Here is a 21,515-nt window from a genome sequence, read left to right as displayed (position 1 = left end):
AAAGCTGGCGTATGTAACTTTTTTTTCACCCAAGCTACTACTAGAGGAGATGACACAATGCTGAATAAGCCTGTCAGCTACTCTGACATCCTACTGTATTTTTAAGTGTTTGAGCTTTCATAATTCGGATGGTGGTGCATTGAAAATGATATGATAGTGGAAATTACATACTGGAAATTATGCATTTAGCTTCTCTTCAGGCGAAAGGCAGACTACACCCTGAACTGGTCGGCAGTCAGTCTCAGGGCATTTGCACTCACTTTCACAACTTCACTGAGTGGGAACTGAACCCACACTGCCCGCACCAAAGTCAGGCAAATGTACCCACTACACCATCAGTGACTTTAGAATAAAAGTGTGGTAGAATATTGTAGAACCACTACATACAACGTCATATCGCCGCAACAGTTCCGTTGTTGTAATACTGAATTCTAGCCTAGGGTCCGACAGAAGTTACATAATATAGCTTTAACTCCACTTTCAAGAGATCGCTTCACAAATCACAAATCAAGTCCCATTTCAGTGTAGTGTGGAATATAGACCAACTAGTCCCATATTGAAATGAGCAAATCTCAGTTCTGCAGTAAATGCTCAATTTACAGACATTACAAATCGCTGTTGCAGCCTTCCAAATCAAAATAAAGTGCACCCCCGCTATTCGCGGGGGATAAAGACCAGGCCTGAAAATCTGCTAATATTTGAAGTGCAATGTAATTGCATTGGGAAAAAAATACCATCAAAAATATTGAATAAGAATGAAATACAGGTCTGGTTCCCCACCACTGGGAAAAAAAATAATAATAATAAATCTGCAAATAGGTGATTCCGCAGAATGCGTAACCGTGAATATGCGGGGGTCCACTGTACTTTTAGACATTACTGTTCAGAAGTAATTGTCATACTGTTTATAAAACAAGCTGTTATTGTTTAAAAACCAGGCTCAACAAGGTGTTATATTTCATCCATATCACACTGATGCAAACCTCTTTTGGCACCCATTGGGGATCTGCCAAGAATACACAACTCCATGTCCAAAGCTCTGTGATTTTGTGGCTCCAAAACTGGAACGTCCTAATGCCACTCCTGTGCCTAGAAATACTGTACTAACTACTTACAGGGTGTGCGACAGTAGATCAGCCATGTTAAAGCCCAACACTTTCTGCGAATGTGTTGGAAGTTAGGCCCAGAACATAAACACAGCTCTCTCCGTGCTTAGGGACCATATGGTTTACGGTTACGGCTCGGATATGCCATACTACTGCACCGCATGATATCTAAGGCTTCATGCTCCACAAACCATGTGGACTCCACCAGAATTGTGACCCCTGCAGAAGAGTAGCAGGGTGCTCTGGACAACTGTCAGGATATCTTGAAGATTACAAGATCAGGAGATTAAGGAGTATAATCCCCCTGTTGTGGAAACATGCACTCCGATCTCATTCATCCATCCGTCCATTTTCTATACTGCTTATCCTATTCAGGGTCAACCTATCCCAGTTGACTTTGGGTAAGACAGCAGGACCTTTTAAAGTGCCTGTAAAAGCCAACATTATCTGACTCCCCCGCGAGGCAGGTTACCGGGTCTTCGTAATTTATTTATTTTTTTTAGCTCAATGTTAAGCTTTTTTTTCTGTCATCGGCTCTTACGTTGGTTTGAAGACTAAAATAAACGCTAAAAACCATCTGTGCAAAAGTGCAACCAACCGTTTACCTTGTGGGCTGTCTCAATGTTGGCATAGACGTATTTTATTGTTTCACTCACCCAGTTGAGTTGACTTCACTGAAGCTCCGCGCGGTGTAGGCTGAGGCTCGAAGCGCCTCAGATGTTACACATCGTTAAAGGCTCCTTTGCGCAATATAATCGTATTCCAAGTGTTGCACTGAGACGACTGGTCATTCATTTTAACAAACCTAAGAACACTTTTGTTCACCGCCGCCACCGTTGGGCACAAATTAAATTTAAATTTGGACGTTTCCGGGAGAACTGGAATATTAGTCCGGGTTCCAATCTATTCTCGATTCTCGATGCCCAACTCTAGCCTAAAGGCACCTGTAGGACTCTCAGACCATGAGAAAGAATATTCTCTGGTCTGATGAGACAAAGATGGAACTCTTTGGCGTCACTGCCAGGCGTCATGTTTGGAGAAAACCAGGCACCACTCATCACCTGACCAATACCATCTCTACAGTGAAGCATGGTGGTGGCAGCATCATGCTGTGGGGATGTTTTTCAGCAGTAGGAACTGCAAGACTAGTCAGGATTGAGGGAAAGATGATTGCAGCAATGTACTGAGGCGTTGTGGATGAAAACATGCTCCAGAGTCCTCAGGACCTTAGACTGGGGCGAAGGTTTACCTTCTAGCAGGACAACGACCCTAAGCACATAGCCAAGGCAACGAAGGAGTGGCTTCAGGACAACTCTGTGAATTTCCTTGAGTGGCCCAGACAGAGCCCAGACTTGAATCCGATTGAACATCTCTGGAGAGATCTGAAAATGGCTGTGTGCCGACGCTCCCCATCCAACCTGATGGAGGCTGAGAGGTGCTGCAAAGAAGAATGGCCGAAACTGCCCAAAGATAGGTTTGGCAAGCTTGTGGCATCATATTCAAAAAGATTTGAGGCTGTAATTACTGCCAAAGGTGCTTCAACAAAATATTGAGAAAAGGCTGTGAATGCTTATGTTCATGCGAGGTCCTAGTTTTTTTATTATGATTATTATTTTATTTTTTTGTTTCATGTTGTGATTATGGGGTGTTGTGTAGAATTATGAGGAAAAAAAGGAATTAATTCCATTTTGGGATTATGCTGTAACGTAACAAAATGTGGAAAAAGTGAAACGCTGTGAATACTTTCCGGATGCAGTGTGCGTGTGTGTGTGTGTGTGTGTGTGTGTGTGTATGTGTGTGAGAGACAGTAATGGCAGACTGCCACAACTATGCTTCTTCATTTGCGATTGCATGAATGTCGTATTATACTGTGTACCAGGGTGATGGGTGGAGTTCGCTAAGAGTTATCCAGTTCTGGTTTCTCCATGGAGGGCTTTTCATTTGGCTTTTTGGAAGTTTTAATCCAAGCCACATGAAGTCACATTTCCACGGGCAGTGATCCATTCCTCAAAGGCATTTATTTATTTAAATCAGTCTTTGGAAAGTTTTACTTTCTCCAACCATGACTCTCAGCTGGATTAGTCGAAAATGACCTGATTTTCAAGAAACCCTGTGTTTGGACAGCAAGAGAGAGGCTGCACCTTGGCTTTAGGGCCATGTAGAGTCAGAACTAGTCACATTTCGAGCTCATGGGGCACAAATGGGGACGAGCTTTTGTGAATGTTTTCGTTACACACTGTTCTCCAACAAACCATCCAACCAGCCAGCCATCACAAGTCAGAAATCATTTGAAGCATGGTGATGCCAGTCCTCTGTCACATTGCCTGGTTGAAAATCTTCTTGTGACTCATTTAACATGCATAAAGCATTTGCTGGTTTTATTGGGATAGGGAAATAATCCAGAGCCTCATCTTCAAGGTTTACTACACAAATATATCTGTAGTCAGACTTGCAGCAAATCACCTGTTCAACCCACCACCTCGCTCATGCTCCTCTTGTGACCTGCTGTATATCAGTAATAACCTGCTGATCAAACAGAGATACCCATCACTTATTTGTGCAATTTCTTTTCCATCTCAGAGCCTGCTTTGTGTCTACAGGGGCAGAGCAATGAGGATGTGAACTATTCAATAACACACTAGTTCCTGCATGGTTGTTTATATATATATATATACATATATATATATATATTTCACTTGCATTTTAAGTATTTTAATTTAGTGAGGGAAAAATATCTAGTTTCCGGGCCTCTCTGGCAGAGCTAAAATCACTTTATACTCGTTGACATTTATAATCAAAGGTTTGATACATTGTGCTGGATGTGCTTCAGCTGTAGTGCAACTTTGTGTCTGATGCTTTCTACTTGACTCTGTGTGTGTGTGTGTGTGTGTGTGTGCGTGTGTGCGTGCGTGCGTGCGTGTTTGTGTGTGTGTGTGTCAGTGAGTGTGTGTGTGTGTGGGCAAGAGTGGATAGGCTTGTCTACTTGGCCTTCTGAAAAATGAACCAGATAACATGTATTGTGAATGAAGGCAGAGTGGAAGATTGCTTTTGGGGTGCAGAAATGAGAGAAGGAGCGTAGAGGCAGTGCTTGTTAGTGTCTTGCCCGCATTCATAAATTTACCCGTGACATAGCTGGTGTAGCACAGTGTGTGTAGTGTGTGTGTATTCATGTGCAAGTTTAATACGTTGCAGCATTTGTGTGTGTGTGTGCGTATGTGTGTGTATACTCGCAGCTGCGTGCACATGTGTTTCTACCACCCAACCCGTCTGAAATGTTGCCATGGCAACAAGCTGACTGAGGTAAATGAGTGTCCTGGCTCCGCTGAGGGATTGTGGGAAAGCAATATGCCAGCGTTCCGCCCCATTAGTTTGACGGACAGCGCGTTTGGCCTATGAGAGGTCAACTGACAAGGGCAGCCGTATTAGTATTCCACAGGACAAACCTCAGGATTGGTATTACTCTAATGTCAATCTACCGGTGTGTTGGAGTGTGTGCAAAGGTGGGAACTGGGGCTTTGCAGATGGTGATACTCACCCTGTCGTGTAACACTTCACGCGGTGTACGTGTGTGCGTGTTTGTGTGTGGTTTGCCTGGGTGGCTTGCAGGCTCGTGCCAGCTTAGCATATTGCCATTTATCACCTCTCTGTCCCCTGTTTCTTCGACTTACCCGTTGCTCCCTTCAGTCAATACTAAACCAGTGAGACATGATTACACATAACTGGTCACTGGGCTTCCTGGCATAGATGCCAAAAACCCCCATGTGTCCCCAGCTTTGAACCCATCCATTTATCCTTCACTTCCATTCTCTCCTAATATGAATAAACATTCATCTCATGCCTTGTTTATTTTTGTACACCTGCATTTCATCCCCTTCCAAACCTTTTTGTCTCTGTTCAACCATGCCCCTCAATCCCTCCTGTCTTTTGTTTGCGCCTCTCCATTGGCGCATTGTTTATTCCTAATATCCCCATCACATCTCTTTGTCCCTGCAGAACCAAGCTTCATTTGTACAAATCGTTGAGGTGGTATCATGTATGGTGATGGAGGCAAAATAATGAATTCTGTTGTGTTTTTTAAATATGGAAATGAGTTTCAGTGACTTTAATGAATTGTAACCTGAATTCATGACTAATTCATGATAATGTGTAGATGTGCGTTAGTGGAATTAGGTGAAGCCAATTATGGCTGATTGTCAACAAGTTCATGAACTTCATTTGCATGCATCATAGCCACTGAGGTATGAACAACCAGGGTGCTTTAACACTGTGATCATGCTAATTTGGTATGAGCTGCACCAAGAAATACGTCAATAATGATGCATGTATCAAGCCCAGTATGACTGTGAACAGGCAATACATTTAAGGCCTTTTCCTATTCTGGTTTTGCTCAGAAACTTTCCTGTTCTACTGTATTTGAGTGAGACTACCATGAGAAGTACTGAGAGAAAAGGTTGTTTGAGTTCTAAAAACCAGAGGTAGGAGTAAGTCACATATGTGGAAGTCACAAGCAAGCCTCAAGTCATAACCTTCAAGTCTCAAGCAAATCCCAACTCACTGTCGGAAAAAATCAAGCAAGTCAAGTCGAGTCGCCACTACATTTCAAGCAAGTCGAGTCAAGTCATTACTTGATTAAAGCAAGTCGCAAGTCAAGTCATAAGATATTGCTCCAGTCGCAACATATATTGCAGTAGTAATGTTTTTTTTCACATTGTTTTTTTAATAACCCATAACACAAAAAAAAGTATTCACACCTTGAGATTTTGATTGATTTAATTTATTGCACTGAATTGTTTTAAGGTTGCATTTCAAACTCAATTTAACTGAACTTTATTTCTGAACAAACTCTGCTGTGTACTTTGTGATGACAGCCTTGTAACTGCTGCGGTTCTTAAGAGAAGACAATTAAGCAAAAGCCAAGACTGTTATCTGTTGGTCAAATATAATTAGATTTATACCTAAGGGGCTAATGGAGAATGAAAGAGATTCATAAATAAGGGAATAATAGATGACATAAAGTTGTTGCCATCCTTAAAAAAAAAAAGGAATGTGAACAAAATCTGCATTCTTCCTGTTTCCTCTACTTTCATTAAATCACTCAGTCGGGTTTGTTAATTTATTTAAAAGCACTGACTCTGGACAATTGTCAATTGTCATTAGATCAAAGGTTCTGTTTCCTATGATGTGGTCTCAAATTTAAAAACGGTGCAGACAGCTTTATCACAGACCCGAAAGCAGATGAAATTTTAATGGTAACACTTCAATAAATACGTTCAGTAGTATTAAAATTAGAGTCACACGTAGCCACTCACTACTTGTACTGTACTTACCAAGTGGAACACACTTTTGTCAACATTCTTATCGCCGTGATCGTAATGCAAAGTGATCCCAGACAGCAGACCTAAAGTATAACGCACCTGGCATCTTCTAGTGCTGACTCTTTTGTCATACCCGCAAACGTCTCTGCAACATTTCTTTATTCTTTTCTCCACCTTACCAACGCAGCTTCACTTCTTCTGCATTCTGCGGTTGGCATCATATTTTAGGTGCTAATTTCTACTCTAGAATGCGAGAGAGAGAGAAAGCGAGAGAGAGAGAGAATGAGAGAGAGAGAGAGAGAGAGAAGAAAAAAAGAGTTAGGATTAGGGTTTGTGTGCCTATGAACGCAAAGTTCAGACAATTATCAATAACTGTCCCACCCCGAGTTACGTTATTTAGCTGTACTAAAACGTTCACAATCACATTTTTTATTTTTAATCGGCCCAAACCAGTCTATGAAACTTAATGCTAGCTAAAATTTTAAATTAGCTTAGCTTTGTGAGTTTTGTGGTGGCAAATGAAGTTCGACGTCGTTGTTGTTGTGTCTTCATTGCGCGAGTTGCAAGACATGCAGGTTGCCATCCTCTTTTTGCAAACTTCATCGAGAAAAATAATCCTTGAATCCAAATTTTATTATCTTTGGAGCTCCTTCCTTTACAACTAAACAAGATGACTTGTCAAGTCATGTAGTTCATGTCAAAGTCAAGTCTGTTGGCTACCAAGTCTAAAGTCAAGTCAAGTATTTCTGAAGTATTTGGAAAGCGAACTGGCAACTCGAGTCGAGTCAAGTCATTTGACTCAAGTCCCCACATCTCTGCTAAAAACCATCCTTTAAGCCATTTTTAGCATGGGTTACTCCTGATGAACAAATACCAAAGGGAATGAGATACAATGGGTACGGAAAGTATTAAGACCCCTTTAAATGTTTCCCTCTTTGTTATATTTTAGCCATTTGCTAAAATCATTTAAGTTCATTTTTTCCTCATTAATGTACACACGGAGGCACGGTGACCGACTGGTTAGAGCGTCATCCTCACAGTTCTGAGTACCGGGGTTCAATCCCCGGCCCCGCCTGTGTGGAGTTTGCATTTTCTCCCCATGCCTGCGTGGGTTTTCTACGGGCACTCCGGTTTCCTCCCACATCCCAAAAACATGCATGAATTGGAGACTCTAAATTGCCCGTAGGAGTGACTGTGAGTACGAATGGTTGTTTGTTTGTATATGCCCTGCGATTGGCTGGCAACCAGTTCAGGGTGTACCCTGCCTCCTGCCTGATGATAGCTGGGATAGGCTCCAGCACGCCCGTGACCCTAGTGAGGAGAAGCGGCTCAGAAAATGGATGGATGGATGAGTAATGTACACACAGCACACAATATTGACAGAAATAAACAGACTTGCGTGTACTTTAACTAAATGCCAAAGTATTCTGTAACAATGTCTTAACAAAATAAATCCATCCATCCATTTTCTGTACCACTTATCCTCACAAGGGTCGCATGCGTGCTGGAGCCTATCCCAACTATCTTTGGGCGAGAGGCGGGGTACACCCTGACCTGGTTGTCCAGCTGTGTTTGATTATACTGATTGGACTTGATTAGGAAAGCCGCACCCCTGTCTATATAAGACCAGCTCACAGTGCATTTCAGCGCAAATGAGAATCATGAGGTCAAAGGTCTTCTTGACTTGGCGAAGCTCGTTTTCCTGCTTCCTCCACTTGAGAACAATTAATTCGTTGATCTTGAATTATCTCGCGGCTGCTCGATTCCCATGTTTCACCGCGTAACTGATAGCTTGCAGTTTAAACTGTGTTTCGTAAGCGTGTCTCTTCGTAGTTGCCATTTTCGGGGGTCCTTAGCCAAACCGATGTTGTTTTGCACAGTGCACATACCAGCGCTATATACCTACTGGGGGCGTGTCTTTAGCGTCCTCTGTCACGCGCACCCTTCCTCCTTTAACGTCCGCATGCTGTCCTCAGTCACGTCCACCTTTCCTCTATATAAGCAGCGTGTCGGCAGGAAATGCTCCCAGTCAGTCAAGCGGAGCGGTCATCAAAGTCACACAACATTAACAGATTTTGGAACTAGGTGCACACATAAGGCGCGCCGCATTATAAGGCGCCCCGTCCATTTTGGAGAAAATGTAAGACTTTTAAGTGCGCATTATGGTCGTGAAAATACGGTACTACAATGTTAATGTAGTCATCCAAAAAGCTGCAAAGCAATGCTGCTTTCCAAAGAAATTCAAGAACAGATGAAAAATAAAGTAATTGACATCTCATTCTGGAAAGGGTTACAAAGCCATTTGTAAAGTTTTAGGATTCCAGCAAACCATGGTGATAGCCATTATCCTCAAATAGAGAAAACATGGAACCGTGGTGAACCTTCCCAGGAGTGGTCGGCCTACAAAAATAACTCCAGGAGCACAGCGACGACTCATTCAGGAGGTCACAAAGGAACCCAGGACAACTTCTAATAAACTGCAGGCCTCCCTTGCCTCAGTTGAGGTCAGTGTTCTTGACTCAACAATAACTGGACGAAACTGCCATCCATGGCTAAGTTCCAAGATGAAAACCACTGCTGACCAAAAAGAACATAAAGGCTTATTTTATGTTTGCAAAAACAACAACAAAACATTTTTATGATTTCATGAAGACTTTTGGAAGAATATTGTATGGACTGACAAGACGAAAGTTGAACTTTTTGAAAGGTGTGTCTCATAACATCTGGCGTAAATGTAACAGCATTTCAGAAAAATAACATTATACAAACAGTCAATCACGGTGGTGGTAGTATGATAGTCTGGGGCTGCTTTGCTCGTTCTGGGCCTGGTCGACTTGCTGTGAGTGATAGAACCATAAGTTCTGGTCTTTACCAGAAAATCCTGAAGGAGATTGTTCGGCCATCAGTTTGTGACTTCAAGCTGAAGCGTACTTGGGAATTGCACCAGGACAACACACCAGCAAGTCAACTTCTGAATAGCTTTGAATTCGGCAACCAGAACAGTCCAGTTGAGATCAGTTGCCCTGAGAAAGTAGATTTTAATATTTTTATTTTTTTTATTTTTTTAAAATACAATCACCATTTAAAAACTAAATTTTATGTTTACTTGGGCTATCTTTGTCTGACTTTTACATTTGTTTCATGATGTTATAAATGAAAGTGGAGAAACTATGTAAAATCCGAATAAGAATTTGAGAAGGGGGCAAATATTTTTTCACTGCATTGTACATGAAGGTGGGTTCTTAGGCAGAAAGAGAAGAGGAAAGCACAGAGCCTACAACTGAATGTGGGGACCTTGAATGTTGGGACTATGATAGGAAAACCTCATACAGGAGAGCAGATGGAAATGCAGTAAGGTTAGAAGTTTAGGGACAGGGTTTAAAATATTTTACCATGGTGTAGATGGGAAGAACAATGGATTAGGGGTTATTCTAAAGAAAGAGTTAGCGAAGAATGTCTTGGAGGTGAAAAGAGTATCAGATCGAGTGATGAGGCTGAAACTTGAAATTGATGGTGTTATCTATAATGTGATTAACGGCTATGCCCCACAGGTAGGATGTGACCTAGAGGTGAAAGAGAAATTCTGGCAGGACCTAGGTGAAGTAGTTCTGAGCATTTCAGACAGAGAGAAAGTCATGATTGGTGCAGATTGTAATGGACATGTTTGTGAAGGAAACAGGGGTGATGAAGAAGTAATGGGTAAGTATGGCATGCAGGAAAGAAACTTGGAGGGACAGATGGTGGTAGACTTTGCAAAAAGTATGCAAATGGCTGTAGTGAACACGTTCTTCCAGAAGAGGCAGGAACATAGCATGACCTACAAGAGCGGAGGTAGAAGCACGCAGGTGGATTACATCTTGTGCAGACGATGTAATCTGAAGGAGGTTACTGACCGTAAGGGAGGGGAGAGTGTGGCTAGACAGCATAGGATGGTGGGGTATAAGATGACTCTGATGGTGGGGAGGAAGATTAGGAAGACAAAGGCAGAGCAGAGAACCATGTGGTGGAAGCTGAGAAAGGAAGAGCGTTGTGCAGCTTTTTGGGAAGAGGTGAGACAGGCTCTCGGTGGACAGGAGGCTCTTCCAGAAGACTGGACCACTGCAGCCAAGGTGATCAGAGAGACAGGCAGGAGAGTACTTGGTGTATCTTCTGGCAGGAAAGGGGAGAAGGAGACTTGGTGGTGGAACCTCAAAGTACAGGAAATCATACAAGGAAAGAGGTTAGCTAAGAAGAAGTGGGACACTGAGAGGACCGAGGAGAGGGGAAAGGAATACATTGAGATGCGACAGGGGGCTAAGGTAGAGGTGGCAAAGGCCAAACAAGAGGCATATGATGACATGTATGCCAGGTTGGACACTAAAGAAGGAGAAAATGATCTATACAGGTTGGCCAGACAGAGGGATAGAGATGGGAAGGATGTGCAGCAGGTTAGGGTGACTAAGGATAGAAATGTAAATGTGTTGACTTGTGCCAGTAGTGTGCTTGATAGATGGAAAGAATACTTTGAGGAGTTGATGAATGAGGAACATGAGAGAGAAGGAAGAGTCGAGGAGCCAACTGTGGTGGACCAGGAAGTGCCAATGATTAGTAAGGGGGAAGTTAGAAAGGCATTAAAGAGGATGAAAAATGGAAAGGCAGTTGGTCCTGATGACATTCTTGTGGAGGTATGATCTAGAAGAGGTGGCTATGGGGTTTTGACCAGCTTGCTCAACAGAATTCTAGTGGGTGAGAAGATGCCTGAGGAATGGAGGAATAGTGTGCTGGTGCCCATTTTTAAAAACAAGGGTGATGTGGGAACTATAGAGGAATAAAGTTGATGAGCCACACAATGAAGTTATGGGAAAGAGTCGTGGAGGATAGACTCAGGACAGATGTGAGTATTTGCGAGCAGCAGTATGTTTTCATGCCTAGAAAGAGTACCACAGATGCATTATTTGCCTTGAGGATGTTGATGGAAAAGTACACGTTTGATGGAAAAGTACGGAGAAGGTCAGAAGGAGCTAAATTGTGTCTTTGTGGATCTAGAGAAAGCCTATGACCCAGAGAGGAACTGTGGTACTGCATGCGGAAGTCTGAAGTGGCAGAGAAGTATGTTAAAATAATACAGGACATGTATGAATGGAATTTAAGGTGGAGGTGGGACTGCATCGGGGATCAGCCCTGAGCCCCTTCTTGTTTGCAGTGGTGATGGATAGGCTGACAGATGAGGTCAGACTGGAATCCCCATGGACCATGATGTTTGCAGGTGGCATTGTGATCTGCAGTGAAAGCAGGGAGCAGGTGGAACAGTTAGAAAGGTGGAGGCATACACTGGAAAGGAGAGGAATGAAGATTAGCCGAAGTAAGACATAATATATGTGCATGAATGAGAGGGGTGGAGGGGGAAGGGAGAAGAGATAGCAAGGGTGGAGGACTTAAAATACTTGGGGTCAACAGTCCAGAGCAATGGTGAATGTGGTAAGGAAGTGAAGAAACGGGTCCAAGCAGGTTGGAACGGGTGGAGGAATGTGTCAGGTGTGTTATGTGACCGAAAAGTCTGTGCTAGGATGAAGGGCAAGGTTTATTAGACAGTGGTGAGACCAGCCATGATGTACGGATTTGAGACAGTGGCACTGAAGAGACAACAGGAAGCAGAATTGGAGGTAGCGGAAATGAAGATGTTGAGGTTCGCACTCGGAGTGACCAGGTTGGATAAAATTAGAAATGAGCTCATCAGAGGGACAGCCAAGGTTAGATGTTTTGGAGACAAAGTTAGAGAGAGCAGACTTCGATGGTTTGGACACGTCCAGAGGAGAAATAGTGAATATATTGGTAGAAGGATGATGAGGATGGAGCTGCCAGGCAAGAGAGCTAGAGGAAGACCACAGAGAAGGTCGATGGATGTCGTGAGGGAAGACATGAGGGCAGTTGGTGCTACAGAGGAGGATGCAGGATATAGGCTTACATGGAAAAGGATGACGCGCTGTGGCGACCCCTTATGTGACAAGCCGAAAGGAAAAGAAGACTGTACATGATATCTAACACTGTTGGAAATAGGAGTCAATGTATACCCCCGAGGATACCTACACCAATGTGCCCCATAGCACTAATTATGGGACCCTGTTTGTACCTAGACAAAAAGGACATGTTTTCCCAAGCTGTAAAAATCACGTGTGAGGGTACACCCCTCGTTTCCCACAGGAGATAATATAAGTGGAAGTAATCCATTCCAGGTTCAAATTGTCACCATCATAAAACCTTCATTAACTCTGCAAGCATTTTTAATTCACATTTTAAAGTTCGAAAACAAGATAGTCACTGTTAATTTAGTCACACACAAAAAATTGAATTACCTTTCATGCCGAATGATGACAGCATAATTCAAAGGCGAAACTCAAACTCCATCTAATTTTTAAAGTCTTAATTTGAAGGTTAACCACCAACTTTGATAACAAGTGACTCTGGTGTCTTACTGTTATTAATGTAAGCATGCGTACTTCACTAACTTCCTATGTATAATCTTCGCCGCTTCCAACTCATCGTTTCCTTCTAAATTAAGCACAATTCTGATTTCATTCCATAAACGCTACAAGGGTTAAGGCCTCTTTATACTCCCGCGCTCGCGCAGCCGATAACGGCCGCATTGCATCACGTGACCGACGCATTGGGCCGCGTGACCCCTATGCTTTACTTGACACACACGCGACAAACATTGTTGCTGTCCGGAGAATGCCGCGGAGATCATCTCTCGGGATTGGTCCGTTTTAGTCACATGCTGTGATGACGTACTCAGCGTTCCCCTTGGTTCCACATACCACCTACGCCGCCGCCTTCTTGATCGATTATGCAGCATAATTAAACATATCATCTGGTCATCTAGATCCATTTGTTCAAGCAGACACTGTTCAACAGTCGCCATTATTGTTCCTTTGTTCCTTGTTCTGGAAAGGAAAGGAAAAAAACTACCGTAAATGGCCAAAAAATGCAGAGGAAACTCCACCCTGTGGCGGCCTAGCCAAGACCAGCCGTAGTGCCACCCCCGACTTGGAGAACTGCAGTACATTTTCAAAACTTGTGGGTTATGCTCGAGTATAAAGGCAAACTGCGTGCGGGATAGCCTCATTGACATCAGTGCGGTCGCCGCCCGCGCAAGTGTAAAGAAGCCTTTTGATGTAATTGTCATAGAATTAACTTTCTTGGAGCGGATTTTCTCTGAATGGCAGATGTCACTTAATCCAGGATTTTGGTGTGTTGTCAGAAAACCAGTGCTGGAATACTTGATACAGAATACAGAATGTTTTGTGTCAAGTCAAAATGGCATTGTTGTTACTTAAGGCCAATGCAGTCCCCTCAGTGTAGTGGAATAGATCCACCTGCTTGTATTGTGAAGGTATATGCCTTCAAATTTTGACATACACATTAACATTAGAACAGCACGGCTTAAAGTACTCCAGCATAGTTCCGGAAATCTGGCTTCTGAATTTTTTTCTGACAAGATCTGCCCTACATATATCCGCCCCTTTCTTCACCCGAGTGTCCCAGACATGTGGCCACAAGTCCGATGGTACGACCACAAAGTCGATCATCAAACTGCGGCCCAGGGTGTCCTGGTGCCAAGTGCATCTGTGGACACCCTTATGCTTGAACATGTTGTTTGTTGTGGTGATGAGCACAGAAGTCCAATAACAGAACTCCACTCGGGTACTGATCGGGAGGGGGCTGTTCCTCGTGCCCCTCCAGGTTTCACTGTCATTGCCCACGTGAGCATTGAAGTCCCCCAGCCGAACGGGTGCCCTGCTCCTCCGCCCTGCTTACCCACCAGGATTTTAATGCATTACACACACTCATCCCCATGTGTTTTTTTAATGCACCACATACACCCATCTTTGGGTCCCTGCAGCCTCCTCCGGGTGGAGGCCACATACAACACTCATATCTAATGTTTCATTGTTCTAGATATATAACGATTTACTTTTCTCATCTTGTTTACAGTTAGTGCTTTGTCCTTTGTCTTCTTTTCTCACTACCCTCTAGAAAATGTGTTCTGTTCAACTGATCGACTCTGATTCTCAATAAATATCCACGTTAATACTAAGAAACCACAGCGGCAGCTTAAAAACGCCACTGTGACACAGTAAAACTGTTCCGGCATAAAAGGGATACAGCTCCTCCATTTTGCTTCACCTAACAGCCGAACGGGGCAAAAATTTAAAAAAAGAGAGAAGTAAGTAATCTTACTGCTGTACTACATTTTGATTTAGAAAAATACTATAGTTTCTTTACTTATTACGTTTACTAATGTACCTACTGAGCGTGTTCAGTGGAAAGAAGTTGTTATCGACCCAAACATTTCAAATAATACATTATAGAGCTGTACTTATAATACCGTATTACCATGAAAATGTAATATCTTTGGTCACGGTTATTATACCATCAGAATGCATGCTGTAGTGATAAACATATTGTTTTTCAACATGGTTTCATTCGAGAAAATGGACTGATTGAAGAAATCCCAATGATCAAAATGATTGATGTTCAATTTTATGATTGATTGAAATTTAAGAAACAACATCTCACTTTAAGTACATCAAACTATTCAGATACACCATGCTTTTGTTTCCTCTTTCCAGTCCTCTGTTGAACACATTCATGGTCGTTAGGCCTAGTGCGGTTCAAAGATAGACACTTCCGAATATTATGTAGATTTATGAAAATGTCATTACCAGAGACTAATTGACCAAAAAGTCAAAGTCAGCTGAGTCCTTAATAACACATTAAATTGAGCAATTAACCAAGGCAGTAGCCCCCAAATCCATTTAGTAGACTGACATCAAGTGATCCAGATGCTTCTGCTCTTTAAAAGTAAAGAGGGGGATTATGGGTCAAGGTTAACACCTGCAAAAGGCGGTAAATTTGTCATTATCCTGAGCCGTGCAGAGCAAAACCTGCTGACACCTTCTTCAGTTGAGTAAAAGTCTTAGTCGGACTTCAAACACATGACTGGCTGCAGGTGATTCTCGCAAGTGGGCCAAATGTCTGAATCCCCTCATCTCTCCCCTCCAGTGGACGGAGCTATCCACCGTGCTGCAGGTCCCCTCTTAAAGAAAGAGTGCACCTCCCTCCACGGCTGCCAGACTGGACAAGCAAAGGTCACCTGCGGCTACGGCCTCCCCGCCAAGTGTGAGTACAAATTTTGTGTAACAGCCACCTGTTCAATGGAAGCTCCTGAGCGTGCCCATCCTGGTGGGAGTGTGTCGCCAAGTGCGACGGACATGCAGGGATATTTTCATGCACTAGAAATTCGACAGATAAGTAAAGGTCACACAGCTTTATGAATAAAATAGAAATATGGAATCCGAGCGGTTTCTTCGTCACATAAATTATGCAGATGTTTAATTCTCCATATCAGCATCCAGAAGCCTATGCAGGTATCTCTAATAGTGTCACTTGCAGTTTTCCACTTACAGGAGCAAATTGCACTCAATTAAGTGGCACTTTATTATGAACATTTAGAGTGACAGGAAAACATTCAGTTGTTGTTTCAGGTTAAAAAACATGTATCCGCCAACATGTGGCTAACCTTTGTGTCTAATATAGACATAAACAAGGAGTTCCACACACTACAGAGTGTTACTTCAAAAACTCCTGGACATAAACTGATTATTTATTAACAGGAGACACTATATAAAAAACTGTTTCGATAGGAATTATATCTGGCCCACAGTCCTATATTTTTTGGAAATCAGCAGTTTTTGTGTGACACTAACACCCTCCTTTAACCCTTAATAACTGTACAAGTAAGTAGCATTTTAACATTCCTTTGCTGTGTGTGGGTAACATGACCTAACAACATTGTGGGAAATCATACAATAATTTTATCACTATTTTCCAGCAATGCCAGCGTCATTGAACGTCACTGGACTTTACAAACACGGTGCACTTGACGCACTACAATTAGTCATGAATATTTTCATGAACATTAAAAAAAAGAAATCAGTTAAGCAGTTAATCAGTCTTCTATTAATTATAGTGCATTACTTTTTGGATGAAATCCAACAAAATTCTGAGGCGGTGTGAGATAATTTTTATTTATTCATGCTAATAAGACAAGCGACAAGCGTGTACTTTAACTAAATGCCAAAGTATTCTGTAACAATGCCTTAACAAAATAAATCCATCCATCCATTTTCTGTACCGCTTATCCTCACAAGGGAGCCTATCCCAGCTATCTTTGGGTGAGAGGCGGGGTACACCCTGAACTGGTCGCCAGTCAATCCCAGGGTAATTCCATTACAACAAGCTGGCAATTTTTTTACTTGAGTTCGTTGTCACATTTCTGTATTTCCATTTCTGTATTATGTATTACTCGTGCACTCACTGTAGTTGTCTCGCCGTGCTGCACTATTTGCATATAGTGGCCACTCATGCCAGAGTAGTATCTGCTCCATTTGCACACTGATTGAGGAGTATCTGTAACATTTGCACAACCATTGTCCCAGATTATCGCAGTACTCGTCACTTTAAACCGCATACACTCCTTGAAGTCTCAGTGCCCTTTGCACAATGGTCATTGCACCGGACTATTGCGATATTAGCCATTCGAACTGAGGACTCTGCATCTTTTTGCACAATTGTTGTTTGTTGTTGTTTTTTGTTAATGTCTTTATGTCTCCAAAGTGTTCTGTAAATTGACTGTCTGTTGTACTAGAGCGGCTCCAACTACCGGAGACAAATTCCTTGTGTGTTTTGGACATACTTGGCAAATAAAGATGATTCTGATTCTGATTCTGATTCTGATACAGTGGGTACGGAAAGTATTCAGACCCCCTTAACATTTTCACTCTTTGTTATATTGCAACCATTTGCTAAAATCATTTCAGTTGATTTTTTTCCTCATTAATGTACACACAGCACTCCATATTGACAGAGAAAAACGTAATTGTTGAAATTTTTGCAGATTTGTTAAAAAAGAAAAACTGAAATATCACACAGCCATAAGTATTCAGACCTTTTGCTGTGACACTCGTATATTTAACTTGGGTGCTGTCCATTTCTTCTGATCATCCTTGAGATGGTTCTACACCGTCATTGGAGTCCAGCTGTGTTTGATTATACTGATTGGACTTGATTAGGAAAGCCACACACGTGTCTATATAAAACCTTACAGCTCATAGACCATGTCAGAGCAAATGAGAATCATGAGGTTAAAGGAACTGCCTGAAGAGCCCAGAGACAGAATTGAGGCAAGGCACAGATCTGGCCAAGGTTACAAAAAAAGAGAGAGAGAAGGAGAGAGAGAGAGTTACATATATTACATGATAGAAATGATGTAAACATGAATAATTGGTTCCAGCCACGACAAAAGTCCCTATGTGTGTATCTCTAAGCTAGTGCATTATGAACACAATATAAAGTAACACATTTCTGGAAATGAAACTTGTCAAGGGGTGATTGATCAAAAATGTTTTTCTTAACCAAGTTTAAAAGAACAACATAATTTAATAATTTTCCTTCTCATTTATATGCACGACCATGCCAACACACAATCAAACAGTCTCACGAGTCCTTCCGGTGCATTCACACCCAGTCGGAAATCACAGAATCACTTAATTTTCCCAACCAGGTTGCTACAATTATGAAGGATAAAAAATGAAATCCTCTTGCAACTTTCTCTTTTCTTAACAATAAGTCATCATGGAAGTGCATCGCTATCTCGCAAATGATAGACCAGCTGGTTTTTGTTTCTCCAAACGAGCAACAGCTTTTTGACTTGGTCCAGAAGTTTCTCTTGGTCCATTTGAAGATACTTCACTTTCTTGGCCATGTCAGCAGCAACAAAAAATGCATGTGCCATTGACATACTCCACAGTTAGTCCCACCTCCTTGCCATGTTTGCCTATTGCTTTTCTTGGACCAATACTGAATTAGCAAAAGATGAAATAAAAGTGCAAAACATTGACAAGCCACACTATGACGGAGTGTGCAAACTAGTGACCGACCGTGATGCCGGAGTGGCTGAGAGCGAGCCGCCTACCCACAATGGCTGCACCGCCCGGCACGAAAGGGATGAATGAAACCTTTGTCCACTGCGACAGGCTTTGACCATCGGACAATATTTTTGTTTGGCATAGCTCTAACACTGAGGCGTTCGTTAATCGGGGTTCCGCTGTACCTCCAGAATTCAATATTACATTATAGTCAGTCTTTACACGTTTTTGGCAACTATTTTCAAATATGTACAGTATTATGTATTGAGACAAAAGAAATCTCAGAATTCACTTTACATGGTCTTTACTATGATTTGATTTGCTTTTGTACCTTTTGTTTGAAATCCTATTTAATTCTTGTTGGAATGGTGCCGCCTGTGTGTTTATTTATGCATGAGTAAATACAATATGTTGACTTTGGAAAATGGATGAAGTGAAGCTTTTATAGAACCCGGGAGTGGATGAGCTCTTACATATTCTGCTCTTCATTCTTCTTTTTTGATTATGATGATGTGTGTGTGTGCGTGTGTGTTTGTGTGCTTGTGTGTAGGTGCTGCCCAAGTATGTGTTTCCAAAGCCTCCCCCCACTCTTCCTCTCCCTCCCCAACAAAATATAGAGCCCCAAGAATAATCAAGCAAGTGCCTTCTTTAATGCTTAAACACTCACAATGGGTCTTGATTGACTGTCAGCAGGAGGAAAAGAGGAAGTAGACAGTATCAATGGAGGTAAAGCAAAGTAGGGTTGACAAAATAGGCTATGAAGAGACTTGGAGCGTGATTGGCACCGTGGAAAAGAGCTTTTACAAAACAACACTGTTTTTAACTAGACAAAACCAACAAGAAATCCTGTTGTTTTGGATGTTTGTTAGCATGAAAATTGTGTTTTGGAGCCAGAAAACTGTCTCAAAGTGGGCATTCATAAAAAGGGCTCACTTACGCCACGACCAAAACAACAGTGGCTGACCAGAGTGTCCCTATCATTCAAAACAGTTTCCGATAAGACGTAGTTGGACAGTTGCTGCATATTCGTAACGTGTTTCTCCTGGCATACATTTGGGTGCTTTTTTGGTTATTTTTGCAGGTCTGTGGGAATGTATTGACAAGATTGTTGTCTTTATGTGAACATTTTCCACCCAAAAGAAACATGTTTGAGATATCCTCAGGGAATTGAATTGGTTGGAATTGGACTGTTCTGGATGTCTTCGAAGATGTTTCACTTCTCATCCGGGCAGGCTTCATCAGTTCATGCACAAGCCTGTTTTTTGATAAGAAAACCCAACTATTTATGTTCCAAGTTGGAGGCACGCCCCAAACCACAAGACAAGTCAGTTTTACCATTGAAAGCCTTGAGGTAAAAGTTGTAAAAAATGTATTCTCAAATTACAAACAATTCTGCCCGAAGAGGTCTGTTAAAAGGTAGTCACATTCACAACTAAAGCCCAGCTTGAGCAGCCCAACAAAACCAAAAGCAAGACGAACAAGAACATTTCAGAGATTACAACTGAGACATAACACCTCCACTTCACAATTGCTTACATGTAGGCAAAAATAGGAATTCAACTCATTAAGAAGTATGCAATAAATGGGTAAAACATGGTCAGACAGATAATTTACCCAATCAGAGAAGATGGTTTGGGCTAAAGGGTCAAATTTTGCCGTGACACCACAGCAAGGTTGAATATTTGATATGATCACGGTGTCTGAAGCAGCTGTAGCGTATACGGGTTAAATAAACATGTAGTTAATTTAGGAGAAAAGAATAAGATGGAAGCGATGCCTGCGTTACTTCCGGTTTAGCGTAATTTTAAATTACAGCGTTATAAATTTAGATATTTTATCAATTAAGAGGGGCACCACGTCGCTTTTTATGTGGATAAAATTGAGGAAAAACGACACGAAACCTTCTTATCAGTCTTGTAATCTGAAGGTTGCTACACTGTATGAAATTTTGATAAGAGTTCTAGACGGCCAGAGGTTTCTTTCCTCGAACCCAAACACACACACCAATGCAGGTAGTGTATTTTATGGAAAATGTAATGATCTAACATGGGGAATCTACAGGGAAGCAATACAGAAAAACATAAAACAAACAAAGTACAGACGAACATTGGCAAAGGAAACTGACTTGTGATGTGAGATTGGTAGAAGGAGCGTGTAGTGAATGCATACAGCTGGGGATTCCTGTTCTCGTTAATTTAAACCCAAATATGCACTAATCTGTACTTTTAGTAGACCGCAAAGTTGGACTTACTCATATATCTCCATCCATCCATTTTCTGAGCTGCTTCTCCTGACAAGGGTCGCGGGCGTGCTGGAGCCTATCCCACCTATCATCGGGCAGGAGGCGGGCTACACCCTGAACTGGTTGCCAGCCAATCGCAGGGCACGTACAAACAAATAAACAACCATTCACACTTACATTCACACCTACAGGCAATTTAGAGTTGTTAATTAACCTACCATGCATGTTTTTTGGGATGTGGGAGGAAACCGGAGTGCCCGGAGAAAACCCACGCAGGCACGGGGAGAACATGCAAACTCCACACAGGCAGGGAATATCACCACGCTTCTCCTGTGTTTGTATCCTGAAATAACGCTTGCTGGACACACCGTGCAGTGGGAACATTTATTGCTAAAGATTTGCAGCCCTTTTCTGTAGTCAAAAATAAGGTTTTGTCAGTTAATACAAAAGTTCGACCTATGTTATGTTAAGGTTTGGTTGATTGGTTATGCCTGAGTGGGATGCAAGCATGACTAATGGACCCACCCTTATCCGAACGTTACACAAGTAGTGTTTTTGTGTTAAAATTGTTGTGGTTTAATTTGCTATGCATATTTTATACTACTGTATTTTCATGTGTATGCAATTAGTTAAACGATGAGATTCAGTTTACCATTTTAAAGAGTTAACTGAAATAAGTTGCACTTCCAAAAACAGTTTTTGCCGAAAAGCCAAATAGGAGCAGGACACAGCATGTGAGGCTGGGGGACACCACCTCATCTATATGTACCGTCAGCACCGGGGCGCCCCAAGAATGTGTCCTCTCTCCGCTGCTATTCTCTCTGTAATAAAGAGAATTCTGATTCTGATTATACATTTATATGGGTTCACAGTCATAGCGGCCCTC

At 42.1% G+C, this 21,515-nt stretch overlaps 1 protein-coding gene across 5 annotated transcripts in view; it reads left to right on the top strand.

The window, feature by feature from the left end:
- Positions 1–21,515, top strand: part of macrod1 (mono-ADP ribosylhydrolase 1) — a 181,902-nt gene that overhangs the window by 119,690 nt on the left and 40,697 nt on the right. For 4 of the 5 annotated variants that reach the window (XR_009790446.1, XR_009790447.1, XM_061787460.1 and 1 more), the window contains exon 5: positions 15,464–15,580. The exons of the other annotated variant lie outside the window; for it this stretch is intronic. Coding sequence is in view for 2 of the 4 variants with exons in the window: in XM_061787460.1 (XP_061643444.1) it covers positions 15,464–15,580 (117 nt within the window). In the remaining 2 variants the exon portion in view is untranslated. The remainder of the gene's footprint in view (positions 1–15,463; positions 15,581–21,515) is intronic. 5 annotated transcript variants of the gene reach the window in all.

Source organism: Phyllopteryx taeniolatus, chromosome 10, assembly GCF_024500385.1.
Source record: "Phyllopteryx taeniolatus isolate TA_2022b chromosome 10, UOR_Ptae_1.2, whole genome shotgun sequence".
NCBI lineage: Eukaryota > Metazoa > Chordata > Actinopteri > Syngnathiformes > Syngnathidae > Phyllopteryx > Phyllopteryx taeniolatus.
The sequence above is the reverse complement of the archived record's forward strand: the minus strand, read 5'-3'. Positions and strand labels throughout refer to the sequence as shown.